This window comes from Augochlora pura, chromosome 7 (genome assembly GCF_028453695.1).
Source record: "Augochlora pura isolate Apur16 chromosome 7, APUR_v2.2.1, whole genome shotgun sequence".
Taxonomy (NCBI): domain Eukaryota; kingdom Metazoa; phylum Arthropoda; class Insecta; order Hymenoptera; family Halictidae; genus Augochlora; species Augochlora pura.
The window spans coordinates 4,610,668-4,632,685 of record NC_135778.1 but is presented as its reverse complement, the minus strand read 5'-3'; the positions used below and the strand labels follow the sequence as shown (position 1 = coordinate 4,632,685).

Sequence of the window (22,018 nt, the reverse complement as noted above, 5' to 3'; positions counted from 1 at the left end):
AATGGTATAAAAGTATGTATTACTCTTGTACCTTGTAACTATTAACACCATTGTAAATATTTTGAGAGACAAAATGTCAAAGGGCATAGCCGATTAAATTTTTTTTAACATTTGAAAAATATTTAAGTCAACATACATACAAAAATAGTTTTGGAGTATTTTATCCATTCTGTAACTACATATGTTCGTCATTACGGCTTTGTTTAACATTCTTTAGATTACAGTTCATTAATTTAGCTTCTAAGCTTTCTGTCTCCAGCAAATACGGGTAGAAATGACTCTTCGTCCTGGAAACCAATTCTTTTTTATGACTTCCTTTTATGAGCAAGTTTTCTTTCGTGCAAACGGCCAATGGGTCCGTGGATGTAGAGGCTGAAGGTGCCTTATCAGGGAATTGATATAAAAGTGTTGAATATAATATAAAAGTGAGAAATCTTCAATTTTCCGATTTTTTGGGCATTTTTCATTTTTGATAATCACAGATTGCGACTGAAAAATTTGAAAAAGTTCTATAACATGCGGTTTAATGTCCAAAATAAGCCATATTTTTTTCAAAATTTTAGGAAGCCGCTAAAGGTGGAAAAATGCTGCAAAACCGCGAAATCTAATTTAACCTATGACTACCCTCACGGACAAGTTACAGGGTTAAAATTTTGCACAGATGAGTTTTTATTGGTCAGCTACCGAACGGTGTATGACTCATTGAAAAACCTCTAAGGGCAGTTTTGACCATCTTAATCGGCTATGCCCTTTGAGTTATTTAAATTCTAAAAGAATAGCCGCCTACTAAAAATTAAACATTCTTTAATTCAAATTACTTTTAATGTCCTATACGTCTATTCTATATCTCAAATTACCATAATTCTTATAAAACCAATTATTATTTAGTATTTGAGATCTAAATTGGAAAGAATGAAAGAAGAAATCTTTTTAATGGCGTTCATTTTCTTGTACGTTTCTTACGAAATGGAAATATTTATTGGGTTTAAATTAATACATGTAAGGTCGTAGATACAGATCATTATGAATACATAACAGTTATCGAGTGAAAATAATATACAACGAAATGTACAAATTTTCTGTTATAAAGTACAGTTCTTTATACAATTCTCAGACTGAATCGAGTGTCTTACTAACACACAAACTATGATAGTCATCTCCCATGCATTCAAATATTTGTCCAGAATAGTAAACTTTAAAATTACTCTACACATCTGTTTCTGTGTTAATCATCACCCATAAAGTTCCGCATTAATTTTTGTACCAGGCTGTTGATTAATTAATAGTAGTATTTCGTTGTCTCTTGCTTCATGACTATCAAAACTTGATGTATTAGTAGAAACACTCGGCCAGTCCTCCTAAATAGAATATAAATTATATTACATCAACTGACAAACAATATTCCAAGGGAACATGACACGAGGGACGTTAACGAATTAACGGAGTGTATCGTCTAAAACCTAACTTTACACAACTCCTAACGATTCATGGACCAGTAGTTTTTTTTCCCCATTTTTATGTCTAAATTCGTCGCTGCCGGTGCAGCAGGTGTGGAAGCAAGGAAACTGTCCACAGATAAATATTATTATTAACGGACAAACAATGACCATGGTTACACCTTGAACGGTTAAATCGATCTTTGCAGGCAGTAGAAAAACGAGAGAGAGAGAGAGAGAAACGATTCTGTACAAAGTTGATCCAAGGACGGGTCGATGGCCACGAAACAATTGTCTGTCAAAACACGAGAAACTATTTACGGATATAGAAAAATCCACCGTTCTTTTTTATCGTTCTCGACTCTCTACCCATAAATACAGCGTGACATTAAAAAATCTTATGCCCTATCTTTTTTATCCTTTGCCCTATATAATTATTTCTGCGTTTCGTTATTGTAATGTATCGTAATAAGGCGTTTTCGATGTCCGACATTTTTTCCTTGTACGTACACAGCAAAAAGAACCTAAAACCGTTGATACTTTTTTCTGTTACCTCACATGCACACAAGACGGATCCGCTGTTACGACTAGCTTGAACAAGGTCTCAAAGGCACCCGCATCTTTTTCTTTTGTCCTTTTCTTGGCTTTTCTGTCATTTGTTTATGCATCGGCGTAGACCGAGGGGACAAAAGATTTTACTTTAAATCGTAATCTATTTGTAGAGGAGATTACTATGTCTTGACAGTGTACAAACACTTCCGCCCCTCACTATACAGTGTATCTCAATGATTCTTACTGTTACCAGCAATAGTGGACGTATACAACTCGATCAATTCATATAAATGCTTCCTGATTGCATTTTATTTGCATTATCGAATAAGAACAGTATCGCTAGTAAATTAATTCAAGTTTGCTTGTTGGAACTGGAATTAATATACAAGCTTCTATAAGTACAAAAGTATAAATTATAGGCAATCGAAGAAATAAATAAGTACAAATAAAGTACAGTCCAGCATGATTTATATGGCTTGATTATTTGCATATTCGTTATACTAGTAATTTCTAGGGTGTAAGTTTCTGTTGGAAAGGACATAATTATACGAACAGGAACCATTGAGAGTCACTGTGCGAAACCCGACTGATTTTAAGCTTGCTAAGATCCAAGGTAACTGTGAAACTGGAAGGTATCTACGTTTAGAAAGTTCTTAATCCGAAGACGGATCTGTAAATTCTGCTTATTCTACAAATGAGAAAACTATTGCGAGTATAATGATGCACTACACGGTATAAAGGAATATTGAAAACTTCTGGTACACCGATCGACTAATCTGAGACACGTTTGTGATAGAAAACAGTTTTACGAATACCATTTCTGACTAGTAATAATGAATATACTTTGAATTATAAAAAGGTTGCTATTATCCAAAGAGACCATTATCAAATTGAATTAAAAAAACTGTCTCAAAAGTCTGCAGTTTCGTCATATCTATTTTTCTCCTATAATTTATCGACGAACAGAGACGAAAGTAACTTAGAAATACGGAGAACGTCAAAATTATGTTGACACTTAAATATTTAAAAAAATTCAGTATTTCCGAATATTAAGCGTTGACATCATTTTAACGTGCTCCGTATATTCGTGCGAGTTTCTTTGCCTGGAATAAGTGAATTATTATCCAGTAGCACTTACCGTTGGTCGAAAGTATGGGCTAAGGGAGATACGGTCGATGAAAAATGCTAATTCATGAAGATTGTGTAAGTGTTTATAAAAGAGGAAGATTGTAAGGAAAAAATTGTACCCTAGCAGCAAGAGAAATATTGAGCGACAACAGGAAATCCGATATGGCAATATGCAGCTATTACAATACGACTATTAAATAGTTACATTCAATGCATTTATAAATAAATTACGTTTGCATTTAATTTCGCATTACTGCTAACATCTCTGTTACGTACAGAAACACTAATGGGTCCCATACTTTCGACTTTTACATTATATGAAAAAGTCTGTCCCGTTAAAGCTTGCTTATGCTGTTCCAGGAACGCAGGCTCGTGATTGGATCTCATCAAATTTCTATTATGTTACTTGTTTTTTAATTCGCCTGCCCTATCGAAACTAATTATATTGCAGTATGTATAATATGTATGTATAATGCCCGAAGCTACGTGCCCCGCGCCGCAATATGTATATTTATATATATATGTATATATTTATATCTATATATATAAATATATGTATATCCAAACGAAAGGAAAACGATGTCGTTTCTAGCCTACATTCGCATAATTAGCTAATTATGCCATACCTACGAACCATACAATAATGTACAGCCCAAGAGAATTTCTGGCATATCAAGGAAACATATTACCTAGTCTTATCTACACACGCTCCATTCTCGTTCTTAAATAAATACACGACTATCACATTAATACACGCGTCTCACCGATTCGCATTTCGCGCTTATAACGTTGGCTAACAGTCATCTCCCAAAGGACATCTCATTCGATGGTGGCAACAACGAATCCAGTGATTGAAAAATGAGAAATCTGGGACTAATTATTTTCACCCGTCTGGATATAGTTAATAGTTTACCTATCAACGACTTCTTTACAGGTTTGTGAAGAATAACAATTATGGGCTTCTTAATAAAAGCAATAAGTTTCCTCGAGTAACGTAGCCCAATCATTACTTCTAGGACTTGTGAAAATTATCAAGCTTTTATCGAATCCGTTAGATAAAGCGTTAACATCTGAACGTATTAACTCTATAGACGGGTCTCAATTTTTTAGATATGAATTAACAAACTCTTCCTTAACAATAACAGACAGAGACTGATGTCCTAAGAAGCAACGCTCTCAGTTAGCCGCAACTCTTTCTCCAAACTAATTTCTTGCCCCTTTTTTTTATCGCAAAAAGCTTGCGAAACGGTACAAAATACATATTTCACGTCTCCGACCGATTTGATAAAGCTGCCCGAAAATGGGGACGGTTTTACCCCGTTTCCATTGTTATTCTTAGGGCTCCTACTCAATTCAGAGTAGTACAATTTGTCTTATTCAATTTTATATACTAGCTCCAATTCAATTTCGAACATCCGAGTACTCAGATACATTTTTAGTAGAACAAGAGTATAAAAAAAAATCGAAATTTCTCGAAGTAATTTAAAGAAGCAAGAGTGAAATAGAAATGTGTCTTTATCTTGAAAAATCTTTGTAAGCTAGATATGAAAAGCATAGAATTCATATTATGATAATGAACAATCCAAGTACTCGAATACCCAGGTAAGCAATAAGAGCCTTAGTTCCTCTCGATTCGATGCGCGTCACACTTGTCTAAGGGCTTTTAGCTCTGGCTTTAAGGGAGAACAACGGTGCGAAGAACAGTTTCTACGAAAATGAAAAAATCCCGAGTGTCTCCTATGGGCCCTCTACCCAACAAGCATCCGCGACGACCGGAGCTGTGCGGGCCTGTCCTCGAACATGTGTAATAACCTAATCCCTTCGTCGTCTCCTTCGGAGACGTCCCGTTCGAGTCTAGCTCCGGATTCGTTTAAATAATACACTAGGCCCCTAAAGCGCAGCTCGTTCCTATTAGAAAACGCAACGGCATACGACTCTCAGTCAAACAGCATCGCCCTTCTTTCGAGATCGTCCTCGGACTCGCTGAGGATGATGCTCCGCCGGCGACTTTGAACTTGCCCTTCTCCGTTCGCGAAATCCTCGGCGCGCGCTTCTTCCCCGATGGACCTACTTTGTCCACGTTTGATTGTACTTCCACGATCCTGTGTCGATCACGCAGGCTCGTGAACAGACAGTCTTGTGTCTCGCCAAGCTTCTCACGAAGCCGTGTCCAATGCGGCACTTAGCTCTTCGAGTGAACGTTCGTCTTCTGCGCCTTCTTCTTCCGCGCTGCTAACATGTCGTAGAACGGATTGTGCGATATACTTTGCCTGAAATCAACGAATCACATCGAATTAGAATTGGCTGGAATTTAAAATGGAAATATATAATACTTAATCTAATCCTATAATTCAGTCCCTCTTATCCAGAGTTGCCGTCTTTAAAATGACCAGTCTAAGACACAGAATATTAAGCGGTAGCATTTCTGTTGAAAAAGTACTTGCACCATTTGTGAACATTAATGCAACTGAAGAATCCTCCCCACGATGACAGCATCAAAGTACTGGGGTAATTAACCATCAGACGGACACTCTGGGGTTCAAACGACTGGATTTGATTTTACAATATTAATTACAAAAAAATATATACTTTCAAAGCAGATAATTTAGATAATCTCGGCTGTTTGAAATGATTACAATATGTATGAGGGTGCAAAATTGACGTGAGACTAATAGGAATTGTTCGCACCGAAAGCTCACTGGAGTTGTTACATTTCTGAAGATGGTAATTTTGTTCTACCATAAAACCATTAGTTTCTGCAGATTGCAATCGTGCTCTGTCAAAGAGTCAGTAACTTCCACGCGATTTTTTAATAAAAAGTTACCGTAGCATTCCGTTCGAAACGGGCCGACGAGTTTCGAATGCGCTTAAAATTCCCCAGACAAAGGCAGAAGATAATTGCACCGGCGGTTTCGCAGGAATCCCCGCACGCATATACGGACACCCCCCCCCCCCTCCCTCCTAGTTCTTTTTCTTTTTTTTATTAAAAGGTCCAACGGCAGCGTGAAAACGCGGCTAGAAGACCGCGCCACGGCCTCGCGCGCGCGCGCTTTCCCCTCCTCGTTCTCCCCCTTAATTATTCGCAAAGCCGAACACAACGGCGACTTACCGCACGCACTTGATCCATTCTTCTTTCTCCTCGTCCGTAGCCGCGGACATTCTGTACACAGTGTGCTTACCTGCAATAAACGAGAAGTAACGGTTAACGGCGTGGTTCTGCTGTAATTACCGGCGCGACGCAAAAAAAGGTAGAAAAAAAAAGAAAGAAGAGCGGCCGCGCGTTAAATGGCGGAGCGGCACGCACACGTGACTCGATCGCGCGACGTGAGAAAGAGATAACTTTTGTTCTCGACGTTCCGCTCCGGCCGCAATGTTCTCCTCCGCTTTTTAACCGCCGGGAATTGAATCGCAAATTGTGGCGTGGATCTGCACGTGGGAACCGCCGGCTAAATTTTGATCGAGAACTCGAGCAACTCGGAGCGAGGAATCTACAAAGAGGCCCCATGCCCTTCGTTTCAGCAGATTGAAACGCTTCATTTCGAATTTTCTGAACGGGGACATTTAACCCCCTCGGACGGCGGGTCCGACTCTACCCAGCGTAACGAACATTGCATCTAAATTCTAATTTTTAATTTAAAAAAAAAAGAAGTCTTAACATTGGCCTCGACAAAGAGATTTTAATAATATAGAAATGAAAATGAATCGTAAAGATATGAATGGACGTAGCCGGCATAGACGCTTGAAAATATCCGCCGTCCAAAGGTGAACCCTTAGGTGGTCCATTAAACTCGCCATGATTAATATCGCCAACGTATATTTCATATAGTACCTTCAACAACTTTCCCCTCGCTGTCGGTTTTGCACGCCTTGATGAACTCGGACCCGGCGGCGTACAACTCGAAGCAGTGCGGCTTGTGCCGATCTTGCACCTCCCGCACCTGAATGTTCTCCAACGGTATGATGCCCCGCGGCTCCTTGTCCGTGGTGTACTCAAAGTAGTACAAACAGTTGTCGTTCAGTATGAACCATCGTCTCTTCCAGCTCTTGTAACGTCCGCCTGCAACAGCGAGTCGGCCACATGTAGCTGAGGATCGATGCACCGATCACAGATGCATTATTTACCTGCTGTCTCCGTCAGGGCAGCAGAGGGACAAAGCGATCCGATATAAGAATATGTTGGTACACAGACTTCTAACGATCGTCGTCTCGTCGGGGTGTCACACTATCACGGGAACCCCGGCTCCCAAACGGTCTCCGCGTTACGATTAGCACACAGAGCTTTCTAAGACCTCTGCGTCCCCAAGTCCCTACGTTTCTATAACAGCTATCTAGGCTTCAGTTTCTATAGCTATATAGCTATAGCTTCAGTTTCTAAATCTATAATTTCCTAGATCTTTAGCCATATAGATTTCTGCCTTTCTAGACCGCGAATTTCATAAATCAATTTTTAATTTTCTAGACTTTCAACCCTGTCGATTAAGTATCCCAATTCTTTAATCTCTTAGACGTCTATTATTCTAAGCCTCTAACTTCCCAGATCCCCGGCTCCCTAGACGTCCAGCTTCCGAAGCCTCTATCTTCCTGCATCTCTATCTGCTAGCTTGCCAGGTATCTTTCAGCAGCGATGATTCACCAAGGCCGAGTCCAGCCGAAATACCTGGACCCCCGTATCTAGAACCGCTGACAGAATCCTCGGAATGCGTCCGGATAACGTTGAAAATATTCGAGCGATCCGTGGCGCTCGATACGAGGCCCGAGAGAGTTTGGGAGACGCTGTTCCGGGACGTTCTCGCTCGCACCTTCGCGGCGGAATTTTAAATGCTTTATGGACCGTTTTCGCTTCTCGGTTTGCTACCGGGACTCGTTACCGAGGCCGGCCTACCGGGGTCCCCGCAAGCTGGGCCGCTACCGAGGACCGTCGGGACGCCAGCCTCGACTTGAATTCATCGAACGTCGCGTCGCATTATTCGTTAACCCTTTCGCTACGGAGCGCATTACCGAGTAGTCGAAACTGAGGCACGAAATGCTATCGAGTAAAAGTCGTCTCTTGTTCTTTAAATTTTTACAATTGTTAAAACAAAACACAGTATCGTCTCGTCGGTGATGTTTTACTTCATGATAGTCAACTGTTCGAGGCATGCAGATACTCGATCAACAAATGCATCTCGTGTATGAAATAAAAGTATAATGAAGTAAACATGGTACGAACGTTATTTCGCCCGTCGGAGCGAAAGGGTTAAAATTGCGGCTGAATTCTAATTTCTAGTTGCTCGATCAACCAATTTCGAGCAGCTTCGAAAATCGGACCGAAGGACAGAGACGTGCCGCGCGACGAATCACCGCGTTTAAAATTCCGCCACGCTGCCACAACCCTTCACAGCCGCGACACATTTTCGAGCGTCGAGTCGAACGACGTCAACCTTTTCTTCCACGTCCGTGAATTGATTTACTCCGATCGATCGAGAAGCGCCGGGATCGCGGATACATTTTACCCGTGTATCTCGCATCCTGCCACACCACCCGCATGTCACGGAAGCGATGCGTATCGCTTGACGCTCCGTGGGTGGTGGACTTGCCTCCTCGAACATGATGGATCGTGCGAAGAGCTTTACAGGGAGAAAAGGGAGCGCCCGGGAGAACGATGGGGGTGGCTCGATCAGGAAATGAAACAAATGAAAAGTGAATTACAGTGCCCACGGCCGTCCGGCGAAACTGTTCATTGGGTATTATTAGATGAAAGAAGTGGGTGAATGGATGCGATCGCGCCAAGGAAAGGAGTAACTATAGTCGGCCCCGGTACACAAACAGCGTTCACGCCTGAGCGAGACCGTAGCCTTTTAGCGAGATACTGGTTAACCGTCTAATGACGGGCGCCGTCGTGTCCATTTGCACTCAGAGTTACAGACGTCCAAATACTAATTTTCTGGCAGTCGTATATAATTATTATACTATTAATATCAAAACCAATGAAAGGATTAACTTTAGTATAAAACAAAAAGATGTTAATAATGAAATTTATTATGAAAATTAAAAAAATGAAAATTATTATGAAAATTATGAAATTAATCGAAAAGATTTAAACGGAACTAACCTCGGCTGCCAGAAACGCTGAAAGATGGTTACCGTTCAAAGGTCAGCAACGTGTTATGCTCTTCGTGCGATTCGAGAAAAGTAAGGAAACCGTAAATTTCGCGGAAGGAGACCGGTCTGCGCTGCTGTGAAGGGTTATTATCACCATTCATCCGGACCGCGAGAATTTCTCAGGCAAGATGGCGCGGCCCGCGACATTCTACGATCGGCCAGCCGCGCCCCACCGACATTCTTTCCGCAGCCACACAAAAGAGGTTCCGTGTCTCCGATCGCACAGGGTCGAGAGACACCCGCGGGGACACGCGCAGTCGGATTCCCTGCGAACCGTTACCTTGCTTCCAGAGCCAGCCCTCCTTGTCCGGGTTGAAGAACGTGTGCATCAAGTCGTTCCCGTCGTCCTCCGGTATCTTGAACGGCTCCGTCTTTATGCTCTCGTAGAGGCTCTGAAAGGAAACAGTCTGTCTTCGAGAAACGTCCAATAATTTCGCGCCGCTCTCGACACGTTCGCCGCGGCTGAATCTCGTGCGTACAGCGCGCAACATATGGCTATTCACCGGCTACGATATGAACCGCGAAAAATATCTTTGCAAAAATTACCCCTAAATTAAATTATTTCGGGTCATCAAGTTTCTGGTCAAAGTTCATGTCGAGTGAGCGATTAAGGAGCATATGCTTAGTTTTGGAAATATACAGAGTGTCCCAAAAGTCGCTCGCGATCGGTAAAGAGGGATTCTCGAGGTCAATTGAAGTAACTTTTTCCTCTACAAAGAAATGGACGAAGTCCAGTTGCAGTAATTAGCTCATTGGTTTCCATCTGCTCTGAAGATGTAGCTGCTTCAAATGACCTCAGGTATCCCTTATTTACCAATTGCGATCGACTTCTGTTACACTCTGTAGATGCTCAAACCTATCGGAGGATTAATCGCGATTAATCGATATTTGAAGCAACCGATCATTCTGATCCGCTGGAGGATAATTCCATAGAGCAGCGAAGTTGAATCCGGAGAGTGTCGCGTGTGTCTAGGAACCTAGACGCTCTAGGTGATCGTCGACGCGCCAGCACCGCTTTGCATAAATCTATCATTAACGCATCAATGCAACGGACTTCCCCGTTAGCACCGCGCTCTCGTCTAATAGCTGGCGAGCGACTTCTAAAACGCGACAATTGCTTTATATCCTGGCCACGAGGCACGCGGATGTTAGCACGCCACTTTGCCGACCTTTCGCCGTGTGCAAGCTCGATGACGCGCGTCCGTTGTTGCGGCACGGCCATTGTGTTATTTATGCTGTTTATTAGAGGCCGCTCGAGCGAGCCGCGAACCGAGATCGACGCCGTCCGAGGTTCTCGAGGGAGATTTCGTCACGATCATTGATCTTTAAACGTTCTGATCCTTAATCATCTGATCCTTAATCCACTGATCCTTGAACGCTGTTCCTTGAGCAACGATCCTAAATAACTGATTCTTAGTTAATCACTTAGTCGACTAACTAATCGAATTAATCAATTAACTAATCGACGAGATTAGTTAGATCCTCAATTATTGGTTCTCGTTTACCAATCATCGATTTTAAATCATGGATACTGGTTCACCAACTTCTAATCGTCGTTTCTCAATTATAAGTTTCAATCATTGACCTCCAAGCATCGACTTTGATTAATCAATACTTAAACATTGCTGCTCGTCCATATATCCTTATACATCGATCCTCAATCACCGAATTCCAATCATTAATCTCCAATCGCCGACCTCCATTCATCAATTCCCAAATATGAATTTCGATCGTAGATTCTCAATCATTTGGCCTCAGCTTCCAAGCATCGGTTCTCAATCATCGCTCTCCAAACATCGATCTCCGTTCGTCAATACGCAACAGTAGATCTTCAATGAAACATTTCGAATCATCAATAACCAGTCGTTTCGTCCCCGCTCATCAACCTTCGAACATTAATTTCCAATTATCGGTCACCGAATACCGATCCCCAATACCGATTCCCAAAATATCGATGTCCGACCATCGATCTGCAAACACCGATTTGTGAATGGTCATCCGGTCGAAGTTCAATCGCGAACCTCAATCGTAGAAAAAAAAACCGCGCCATCGATCCGCGCAGAGGCGAGAAGCATCGTCCGCGCCGTGCCTGTAGCTATCAATCAGCTATACAGGTTATGTCAGGTTATGTCCGCTGTGCCTAATATTGGCCCGCGACCAATAGAACAGTCGCATTCATAGAATTCGTCGGGCACAGCGTTGCGAGAGCCGTTCGCGCTCATTAATGCAACGAGCTGCAATCAATCGTGTGAACGTATCATTTCCATCTTGCGGTGGGCGGTCGCGACCGATGTTCAAACACCATGCCGTAATAACAGAGCGGCCGCGGCAACTCACAGTTCCGCGGTTACGCTTTAGAAAAGCGACAAATTGAAACCTTACCGTACATTCGCGGAGCGTGCAATTACGTTGGGGGTACCGTGCAGCTCAATGAGTATCACCGTCGATTTACTGTTACGAATCCGTTTTCAACGTAGGTGTTTCCGGCGCGCCACCTAATCATTACCGTTGCTCGCCCGGCGATATACTGTTCCGCCGGCTCAGCTGTTCCAAGCGCGACTTTGTTCGGCTCGCACCGTTTCCGATCATCGTAATCGCGTTTCGATCTCGTGAAAGATATCGTACTCGAAAACGGTAATATACGGTATCCATTACCGTTCCCGATTTTCCAGGTTGCCTCTCTTTTAGACCCAATAAAACAGACACTGCGTCAGCTGGTTTCTTCCTCCGCGATAGAGAGAGAGTCGGGGGGATCCAGAAAGTAGATTTCTGTCTACATTATTGCACTATGGATTTCATGCAGACATTCGTGGCTGCAGGAAAGAACGCTGCGCGTATTCGCTTTCGCGATATTGTCGCCTTGAATTCACTAGACTGTAGACTTTCGCGCAGTTGTGATCAAAGTGAACGAAGAAAATGTCAAACTGTAAAGACATACGAAAAGTTTAAGAATTGTTCTACGTTCCGTTCAATTGATTATTGAGAAAAGAAATGCGTTCATTATTGACAGAATATTATATTCGACAGAATTTACTTGAAAAATGTTTCATATATTTTACAGAGTGTCCGGGAGATCGGGAAATGAGAGATTACTGTGATTATTTGAGGCAACGTTTTTTCCTTGGCAATAATGCAACCTACGGCTTCGTTTTAGAAGCTATTACCGAAAAAATTGGGACCAATGAGGGGATAGTTCCGTTGGCGTCCGAGACAACGAACACACGAAACAAAATTTCGTTAAGAAAAAGTTTTCGTTAAGAAAAAAGTTGCTTCAAATGACCTCAGGTATCTCCCATTTCCGAATTGTTAGACGTAACAGAGATCCGCGGTTTAGTAATTTTCTATTTGAAAGATTATCTTCCGGCAAAAAGATTTCAACATTCAAATACCGCCGTTGAACAAAACCATTCGCAATCTGTAAATGTTCTACTTCAATATTCTACTTCTCGATAACAAGAATTGTTATCAAGAATAAGGATCTCCAGTCTAGGAATCTTCTCAGTAGTCAGTGAACACGGATACGCGCGATTCGATCATCTCCTAGCCGAAAGGATTGGGCAAAGAGATGGTACTCACCACGAGGAGCTCGCGTGGCAGGTCGCCGCCATTGTTGATGCCCCTGTTCATGGAGATGAACTGTTCGACGCTGGGCTTGTCCTTGACGCTCGGGTTGTGCAGGGACGTGTTCAGCATGATGATGGCGAAACTGAGGACGTAACAGGTGTCCGTGTTGGTGAAGATGTTCGGGTTCAGCTGGCAGTACCTCTGGGCGAAGCACTCCATCATCCTGTCGATCTTCTGCGCCTCGCCGGGCAGCCTGAACGACCAGAGGAACTGTCGGAGCGCCTGTACCAGGATCAGGTCCGTGAAGTCGTGCAGCTCGACGAACGCTCTGAGGACCCTCTCGTTGAAGTCGTGCCTCTCGCCGAGGTAGTCGCCGATCGCCGTCTTGTTCAGGCCCTCGCCCTTGTAGAGAAACTGGGCGACATCCTCCGGGGTCGGCGCCAGCAGGTTGTGCTCGATCAGGTACTCGATGCCCTTCTTCGGGTCCATGTTGAACTTCTTGCGGCCGATCGACGTCTGCTTCGCCTTGTTCGACGGCTTGGTCTCGTCGGCGGCAAGGCCACCGCCCTCCATCGCCTCCATCTCGGCCACCACCTCGCCCAGCTCATCTTTCAGTTGCTGCGAAAGAAACAGAGGCGTCAGAGAAGCGGCACCAGAACGGCTTCCTCTCGCGTTTCTCACGCGTCGCCGATCTCGGGGGATGCCGGCCAGCACCGGCAGACCCCGGGATCGTGCTTCGAGGTTCTTGGGAGTAGGGGGTGCCCAAGCAATTCCGACGGGGATCACGCCGGGATTTCGCAGAATCTATTTTGCTCTATTCTGTCCCGGGGATCGGAAGAGTTAGCTTCGCTTCTTTATTTTCAGGCTACAGTTTTCGAAATCTAATGGTCTACCGGCTTCCTGCATCATTCGGCTCCTAGATCCCGACCTTTCAACCTCGTCCTAGATGAATCCGGTTAGCCAGAGCTACCGAGCGCGGCTGGGTCCACAGATTCGGTTGCTTTTTTATTTAGAGGACAGAGGAAACTTCCCGGCTAATCTCGGCTAACTTTTTAATGAGGCTTACCACGGCGGCGGAACTCGGCAAGTTCCGTCGCAGACGTTGCTCGAACCGAGGCTCGAGTCTGCCTGCGATCGCTTCTTTGTACAGGAAATTTCGTATTAACCCTTCGCGGACGAGAACTTTCGCCCGCTGCATTTTTCAACGAACTGAACAACGCTCTATGAAGAACATCGACCTTCGTCTCGAGGCAACAATGCCGATACTCTAGCGCAAAAATTTGAAGTTCCTTCTTATCGAACGGAAACAGCTAAAGAAAGAGTCCGACGCAATCGCGGCTCGGCGTTCTCGGAAGAGAGATAACAGAGAGGCTTAGGCTGTTAGTGGAAACGATCGAGTAATATTTGAAGAGACTGCCGCGACCGAGTAATCTCTCGGCGTAAATCAAAACCGAGGCTGCCAAGCGGAATTAGAGGACGGTTCTCGAAGATCGTCCAATTTCGAATCCCCCCCTCCCTGAAGTAGTATTATTTGTTCCCTGTTCTTCTCGCCGATGGATCAACTACCCCTTAATTCCCCGGTCGCGTTTAAAGGAAGTCCTTCACCTGGCGCGCACCCCTCCGCCCGCTCGCGATCTAGATAAGCCGACTACCTTTCAGGGGTTGCTGTCGAGAGGGAAGCGCCGCGAGTGTCGCAACGACAGCCCTCCCACGCGGCCTTTATCGAACGCTGCCAAACGCTCGAGCATTTCCTGCTGTCGAGGCTTCGATGCACGCGATAGCGCCAACGATAGCTCGTCATCGAAGCCGATAGCAATTTGTTGCGTCCTTACGCTTCACTACCACTGGCGCAAAACTCGATCTGTCATCGTTGTGTTCGAGAGATTATTTACAGTATACGTACATAAGAGTACGACTATTTTTATTATTTTACTTTACTTTATTACTTTACTTGCTGCGAATCATATTTTTCTACTGACCAATTCTTTCAACCTTTTCGCAGCAAAATGCTCTATATCACAGTAGTTCTCGACCCTCTTTCTGAGCGTATCATTCAATCAGTATGCGACTAAGCTAGGTATCGGTACAGCATGTTGTAGGTACATATATTCACATTTGCATAATAATTTGTGTTAGTTAATATTAGATGGAAACGTGGGCAAACAAAAAGAGTCCAGTGTTACCGGAACATAAAAGTTGCGATTATAACAGATGAACGATCGCGTAATAATGTTTCCCAGTAACCTGACAATTACCGAACTCTTTTCACACTACCCAAATTACATTTTCACCCCGTAAAGATGAAAATAGATTTTCTTAGTCAGCGAGGCAACGTACGGTTATTACTTCGTCCAAATTCGTGGACAGAGAGCAATCATTCACCGCGACGTCGCATGCGACGTTCGACCAACAGAGCGCGAACGTCCGCGTCTCGCTGTTACGTTTTGACCCGGCGTTTCCACTTCGACCTTAATCCGGGATCAGACACTTCCGGGAAAAACACGGCCTCTTTAATTGCGACACGGCCACGGGAAAAACTTGGTCCCGGCCTAACCGGGCGCGACACCGAAAAAACCCGAGCAGTGGACCGTGCCACGGTTTCGGCGTTCGCCCCGGAAACCTCTTATTATTTTTAAGCCCTGCTTCCCTATGTACGAGCCAGCAAACCTGTGTTTCCGTGCGGCTCTCCCTTTTGTTCCGGCGGAAATGTGCGCCGGTCCGTTAAAACGGAATTACCGGTAATAGGAACCGTTTTGCGGTAAAAAAAGAAATACACATGATCCTGACTTTTTCTCGATCGTTGTTCAGCGCTCCGACCGGGGGCCTCGGCAAGACTACGCGAAGTTCCACGGCCGCGGTTGTATTACAGGCACCGATGCTGCCGAGTGTACGAATGTTGGGAAAATAATTTCGCTTTTTAAAAGAATAACCCAGGTTTCGCAGGGCTGTTAAAAACTCTTTTAAGTGCTTGATTCACTATTTTCACAGTTCGATAATAAAAGACAAGACTTCATCGAGCATGAGATCTCAAAACTACCAGATGAAAGTCTGTAATATCTACATATTAATGTAATAATAATGCAATAAATATGTAATATCTACATCACTAAATAATATTCATTCTAAACATTAAAAAATCGTTTTTCATTTTCTATATTATTAAAAATAATCAAATATGACATTTTGTTATGTCTTCGTTTAAATGTTGGTAATAATGCAATAGCTTTTTTCAGTTATAATTACGATACTTATGTCACTGTACTCCGTCTATATTATACTCTTCGCTGAGATTGTCGCGAAGCCCTTCGACAAACGACACCGAAGAAGGATCGAATTTCTCGAAAACTTTTCTGCCGCTGAAAGATTCAATGAAAGACTCCCAGAACTGTCTCCACCTGTAGTTTTTTACTCTGTGCAGGTAGGGAGTCTCAAAAAGTAGTCCGGGAAAATTTGCATTCCCTTTGCTCCATCCGAAGCCGGGAAGTTTTTGAAATTCAGGATTTCAAAGAGAGGAGAGAGAGAGAGAGAGATAGGATTAGCGGCGGAACAATGTCTTCGTTTGTTCAGGAGCAAATCTCGCTTAATTACCGACAAAAGGATATCCGGCCTAATTAATGTTCGGCTTTCTTTCCCGCGGAGACGCGAGCGACTCCGCGAATAATTCATCGATCACGATTGTTTCGCGGGCAATTGTTAACCCAATTTCCACGAATCGTCAAATTAATTGCTCAGTCTCGCTTACGATAGGAATTACATATCTCCACGACTTTCGATTCCCGATTATTTTAATACAACAATCGCCGAACTGAGAAACGCCGCCATTTTGGTTCTGCTTTTGTCCGGAAAGCGATGGGGAAACTGAGAAGTGTCTCTCGAAGTCGGATTCCGACTGAATCTTTTTAATTATTGAATTACAAGGCAACTTCAATCATTTTATGACAAATTACAGAAGTATATATTTTAATGAATAAGATTATGTTCCCTATCAACCTAATTTTTAATTTTCTTCTTGAAGATTAAATCGATACTGATAACGATAATTTATACCACTTAATATAAATTGAAAAATACCATCGATATCACCAACTTTAACTGTTGGCGTTACAGTATCTTCGCAAACAAAGTTTAGACGACTCCCTTAAATCGATGTTACAGGGTAGGGGTGGTTGTCGGCGTCTTCCGAACGGAAAAGAAAAATAATAAATACCAGCAACGCACCGATTCCTCCATGTTACGGCTAACACCGCTAAGTGGTAGCCGACCACTGAAAGTTTTTTGTATTTATGATCACGTTCAGAGAAAGTTCTACGTTGCCCTGCAAAACCGAGCCGCCATTTGTTACGTCCCACTGTTGCACCGTAAATGAAATTTGTGGCGCTCGCGTAACGCAATTTCACTGTTTGCAGAACTTGCCGGGACTTGCGAAATCGTACCTCAGCTTTTCTACGCGCGCAATTATGAAAAATTCCCCCCCCCCCCCCCTGTTATCGCCGTTCCAACGAATTCTCCCAATTTCGTACGAGTTCACACGGTTCACCGCGTTCTCACTGTACATGTTCACTGGCGAAATGTTTCATAAAAGACAAAACAGCCCTTTCCACGCTGTCCCGAAATTATCGATAATTTACTGACTTACAAAACTATCAATATTTTCGTTTAGCGAAATCGGTATAGATACAATCTTTATCAACTTCCGTTGGAGCTTATCGACACCCAATATCACACTTTACGATAATAGTGTGCACACTGCAGATCTTTGCACTACATAAACGTTTGCTTAATCCTCTGCAAGAAATCAAAGTTAGATAAGCATATTAGATAAGCATATATATTCAAAAATTTTTTAAATTTAAGGAGAATGTGTACAAACATACTTCGGTGCTTCTAATGTCCCCTTTGCTTGGTATTTCGCTCCGACCATTTTAGCGTAAATCCATAAAATTCGCAGTTTAATAACAGAGTGTCGACGCTGACGTTAAAATCCGAAGAAATCTGCAAATGCGCGAGCAATCGGTGTATCGATAATTGTGTATGCTCGCCATTGGAATTCCCGTGGAATAGTCGCCGATGGCTTCCGCTCTGTTTCCCCGAAAATCGTGCACGATCAGATTGGATGGCGACGGAGAGAGGTCGAAGATCTCTGAAGATTGCCGGGCAAATAATCGTGCCCGGCGAAGCACCTGCCGTTTGCTCTTCAGGGTCTTCCAGCGACTCGTTTCCACGATCTCTGCTGCCCCCTCCCCCCTTCCCCCTTCCCCTCTCCGTCCCCTCTGCCCCCACGCTCTTTCTGTCACCGTCTCTTTCTCTTTGTCCTTTGCATAACATCGCGGATCGTCATTCCGACCGAGGCCGGTGCCCCTTTTTCCTCTTTGAGCCCCGCGACCATCCATAAATCGTTTCTTTTGTTTTCTACCTGTCTTATGCAATTATATTTAACTATCCCAAGGCGAGTCACCTGCCTCTCAGCAACCTTCGACCGCTTTTTGATCGACGCCCCGATGCGGAGCACCTTGCTCTTTGGACTCGGATTCTTCACCGAAATCGAACTGCAAATTCTACGTTCTCTACTTTTCATAAATACGATGGTATATCTTCGTTGATTCCACTTTCTCTATTAAAGTAACTTCATTCGCTCGGACAGCAAATTTCATTTTCTATCAATTGTACATTTTATATTGTACTTATTCTGTTTTGTATTATTTTTAGAGTGCATATGGCATGGATTTTACTTTCTATCAATTCGATGTTCTATTGGTTTTAGATTTTATCGACTTTAACGATCTACTGACTACGTATCCCATTGACTCTATATTCCGTGGACTGTACATTCTGTAGAATCTATATTTCATTGACACTGTATACAGTCTATTGATCCGATGTTCTACCGACTTTATCTCCTATCGATTCTATATTTCACTGCTTCTATATTCTATTAACTCTGTGTACATTCTATCGATTCTATATTGTACTGCTTCTATATTCTATCAACTGTATGTATATTCTATTGATTCTACATTCTGTTGACTCTATATTCAATGAATTGTATATTTCATTGACTCCGTATTCTACTGACTCTATATTCTGTTGACTCTATATTTCACTGGCTCCGTATTCTACCGACTCTATATTCTGTTGACTCTATATTCTATCGATTCTATATTCTGTTGATTCTATATTCTATGAATTCTATATTTCACTGACACCACATTCCACTGACTCTATATTCTATCGATTCTATATTCTGTTGACTCTATATTCTATCGATTCTATATTCTGTTGACTCTATATTCTATGGATTCTATATCTCACTGACTCCGTATTCTACCGACTCTATATTCTATCGATTCTATATTCGGCCGACTTCATATTTATATCGTACGGTTTCCACATCTCACCGATCCTACATTCCGCGCATTCAATGCCTTATAGGTTCCGCGCGCTATACCGCCGCTTAAAACTGTCTAAAGATCGTTACGGGCGTCCAGCGTTCAAAAGGTTAAGAGAACAAAGAACTTTCCTTCGAGTGTACACGACGGTTTAACGAATCCGCGTGGAACGAACTTTCTCAGATTTCCGTTACAACAATACGACGCGGGGACGGTCGCGTCGCGTCCCTATCGACAAGTGTTTCACGACAAAAGCGGACGCGGGGCGTGCAACGCATCGTGAATGTATCCGGTTAAAAATAAACCGTGCTTCCTTAGGAGAGGGCCGCGATAAACAGTTTTAGGGCGAGCCTGAACGAAAGGAAGCGGAAAATTTACGTCGACGGGCCACGGGGACACCCGGATAACCAACCTCTTCCTTTCCGTTTCTGGAACTTTCAAAGACTCGGCACTGAATAAAACGTGCGAGAGAAACAGTCATTCGAACGGCGAACGATCCAGAGACGGTGTTTCGAACAGAAAATAAATATAACGCTTTAAATTGGTTGAACGATTTTTATAAGTTAAACGCTTATTAATTGGTTAAAATATTTCAGTTGCGTAAACAATTTTAATTGCTAAAACCTGGAACCTTGTCAATTATATAGAAAATTATAATACTTTTGATAATAATAATATTTTAATTTTATTTTGCGATCGCTCTCCGCGTAGAGTTACGCTAAAGATGCGAGACGTAGTACGACTTCCACTTTTTCTATAATTGAATATATCTGGGAAACCTTGCTGGGTAAGACGGTCGTCGCCGTCTTCGCACGGAGCATAAAAGGATGAGAAATAAAGTGTCACGCAGCTCGCATTCGTACCGCGCGGTATACGATAATCGACGGCGGAAACGCGTTTTCAACGATTTCGAGATGACGGCAACAGTCGTTATCGGCGGAACGGCAGCCGCGCGTCCTCTGTAAAATTCTCCAACGAAGGGCTCGGAGTAATTCGAAACGGAAACACGAGACCCCCGCGCGCAAAGCCGCGAACGCGCGTCAACCCCTGTCCTCTTTTCTCTTCCCGCCCTCCCGCCGCTCTCTATTTCCGATTTTCCCCCGTTTTATTTTTTGCCCGATGCAACGACTGTCTGGACGAGGATTGAGCAATGAAACGGGGAAGTTGATCGTCGACTTTCGACGAGAACCACGCAGACACGGGCGGGGGGGGGGGGGGGGGGGGGCTGGCTGGCTGGCTACACGGCCGCACGGAACGAGGAAAAAATCGATGGTCGCGTGCAAACGGCGCGCCCATTTCCCGCGACATCCCGACGTGATCTTCGCGATGGGAAATGACGCGAACACGCGACTGTAAAATATTTATCGAAGAGAGAGAGAGAGAGAGAGAGAAACGCGCGCGCCGCGCCGGACGGCTGGCCGCCGGGGAAAAACAACGGGGAAAGGGGGGAGCAAGCGTGCCATAGACGGGAACAGCACCGCGACCATATTCTCTCTCTCTCTCTCTGTCTGTCTCTCTCTCCACGTTTCTACATATAATTCCTCGTCGTGCCTTTTGTCGTTCGACCGGGATACCGTCCGCCGTGGAAATAGACGCGGAAAATTATTATACTAAATCCTACCCGGTCGGACCTCCAGCGACCATCCTGCGCGTCGATATCCAAAAGTTTTTACCCTTTCAGTATCAACGATTTCACGTCGTTTCCAGTCGTCCGAGCAAAATTTTCGTCGCGATTAATCGCGCGTGGACACGCGCATCCAGACTTGGAAGCGTTTCGAACGACATTGTTTGAAATATTGCTTCAATTAACGTGTTCCTATTATACAGTCATGCTTGCACCAGACTGGGATTAATTGTTTTTATTGTCCGAAAGAAATAATACTGAAAATGGTAATGAGCAAAAAGATTTCATTTCAGAGAATATTCGCTGTAAATTGTTTTAAAGCGAGAAGGTGTAAAACAGCTTCGAACATGAAATTCAACATAATTGTTTCAAGAAATAATTGTCGCAAATAATTATAAAATTCTTTTATGCTTCTTCGTTCCAAAAGAATTTCTCGCGAATATTTCGTGAAATAAATCCTTTTCGTCCGTTACTATTTGCAGCATTGTTTCTTGTGGCCGATTGGAAACGGACCTTTATGGTCGACGGACACGTTTTTACAGGAAAATTGTATGGCGCTAAAATTTGTACGCTAAAATTGTATGGACAGAAATTGCTATAGAATGGACCTGTTGGCAACGTTTTCAAAAATGCATCCCGTCGATGGCAGTCGCGTCGCATTTCGACCACGGTTTACTAGCGCAGCCGCGGCCACCAATTTTGGAGAGGCTTGTACGACATGGGACAAGCAAACATTGGTCTGAGCCGATTAATTAGACGCCAGGGGTGGATATTCTTATCCGGTAAGAGGATAACGGCGCGAAAGGTGAACGACAGGAAGAAGGTTGTGTACAGTTCGCTCTGTCGAGGGTGGTAACGGGGGGGAAGAAAAGGGGTGCGGAGGGGGAACGAAGGGGTGCAAAGCACTCGATAATATCAAGACGAGGGGACGGCAGACACGCCGGTTGTCCTGGGGTACAACAACCGCGTTACGACGCTCCATTTGTTATCCAGGTGCCCCGATCGGTGTGTGGCTCGTTCGACGATAAAGAGGAACTCTTTCTATTTTTATTTTTTGCCGCCGTAGGGGCGAGTTAAATATACGAAAGGATTACTGAAAATCGTCGACCGGTTATCGGGAATCGATCCCGACACGTCCACACGCAAATAGAAATTTTTATGGGTTCCTCCCCCACGCATTCCACAAT

The 22,018-nt window shown here is 43.6% G+C and overlaps 1 protein-coding gene across 2 annotated transcripts in view; it reads right to left on the bottom strand.

Moving 5' to 3' along the window:
* Positions 1–924: 924 nt before the first annotated feature.
* Step (cytohesin steppke) overlaps positions 925–22,018 on the bottom strand; it is an 88,548-nt gene continuing 67,454 nt past the window's right edge. Inside the window, exons 3-7 of one of the 2 annotated variants that reach the window (XM_078185247.1) lie at positions 12,834–13,439; positions 9,538–9,649; positions 6,946–7,173; positions 6,226–6,295; positions 925–5,386 (exon numbers count right to left, since the gene is read on the bottom strand). In XM_078185247.1, the coding sequence (XP_078041373.1) occupies positions 5,299–5,386; positions 6,226–6,295; positions 6,946–7,173; positions 9,538–9,649; positions 12,834–13,439 (1,104 nt within the window). In that variant the 3' untranslated portion in view covers positions 925–5,298. The remainder of the gene's footprint in view (positions 5,387–6,225; positions 6,296–6,945; positions 7,174–9,537; positions 9,650–12,833; positions 13,440–22,018) is intronic. The other variant, XM_078185246.1, reaches the window with a different exon arrangement.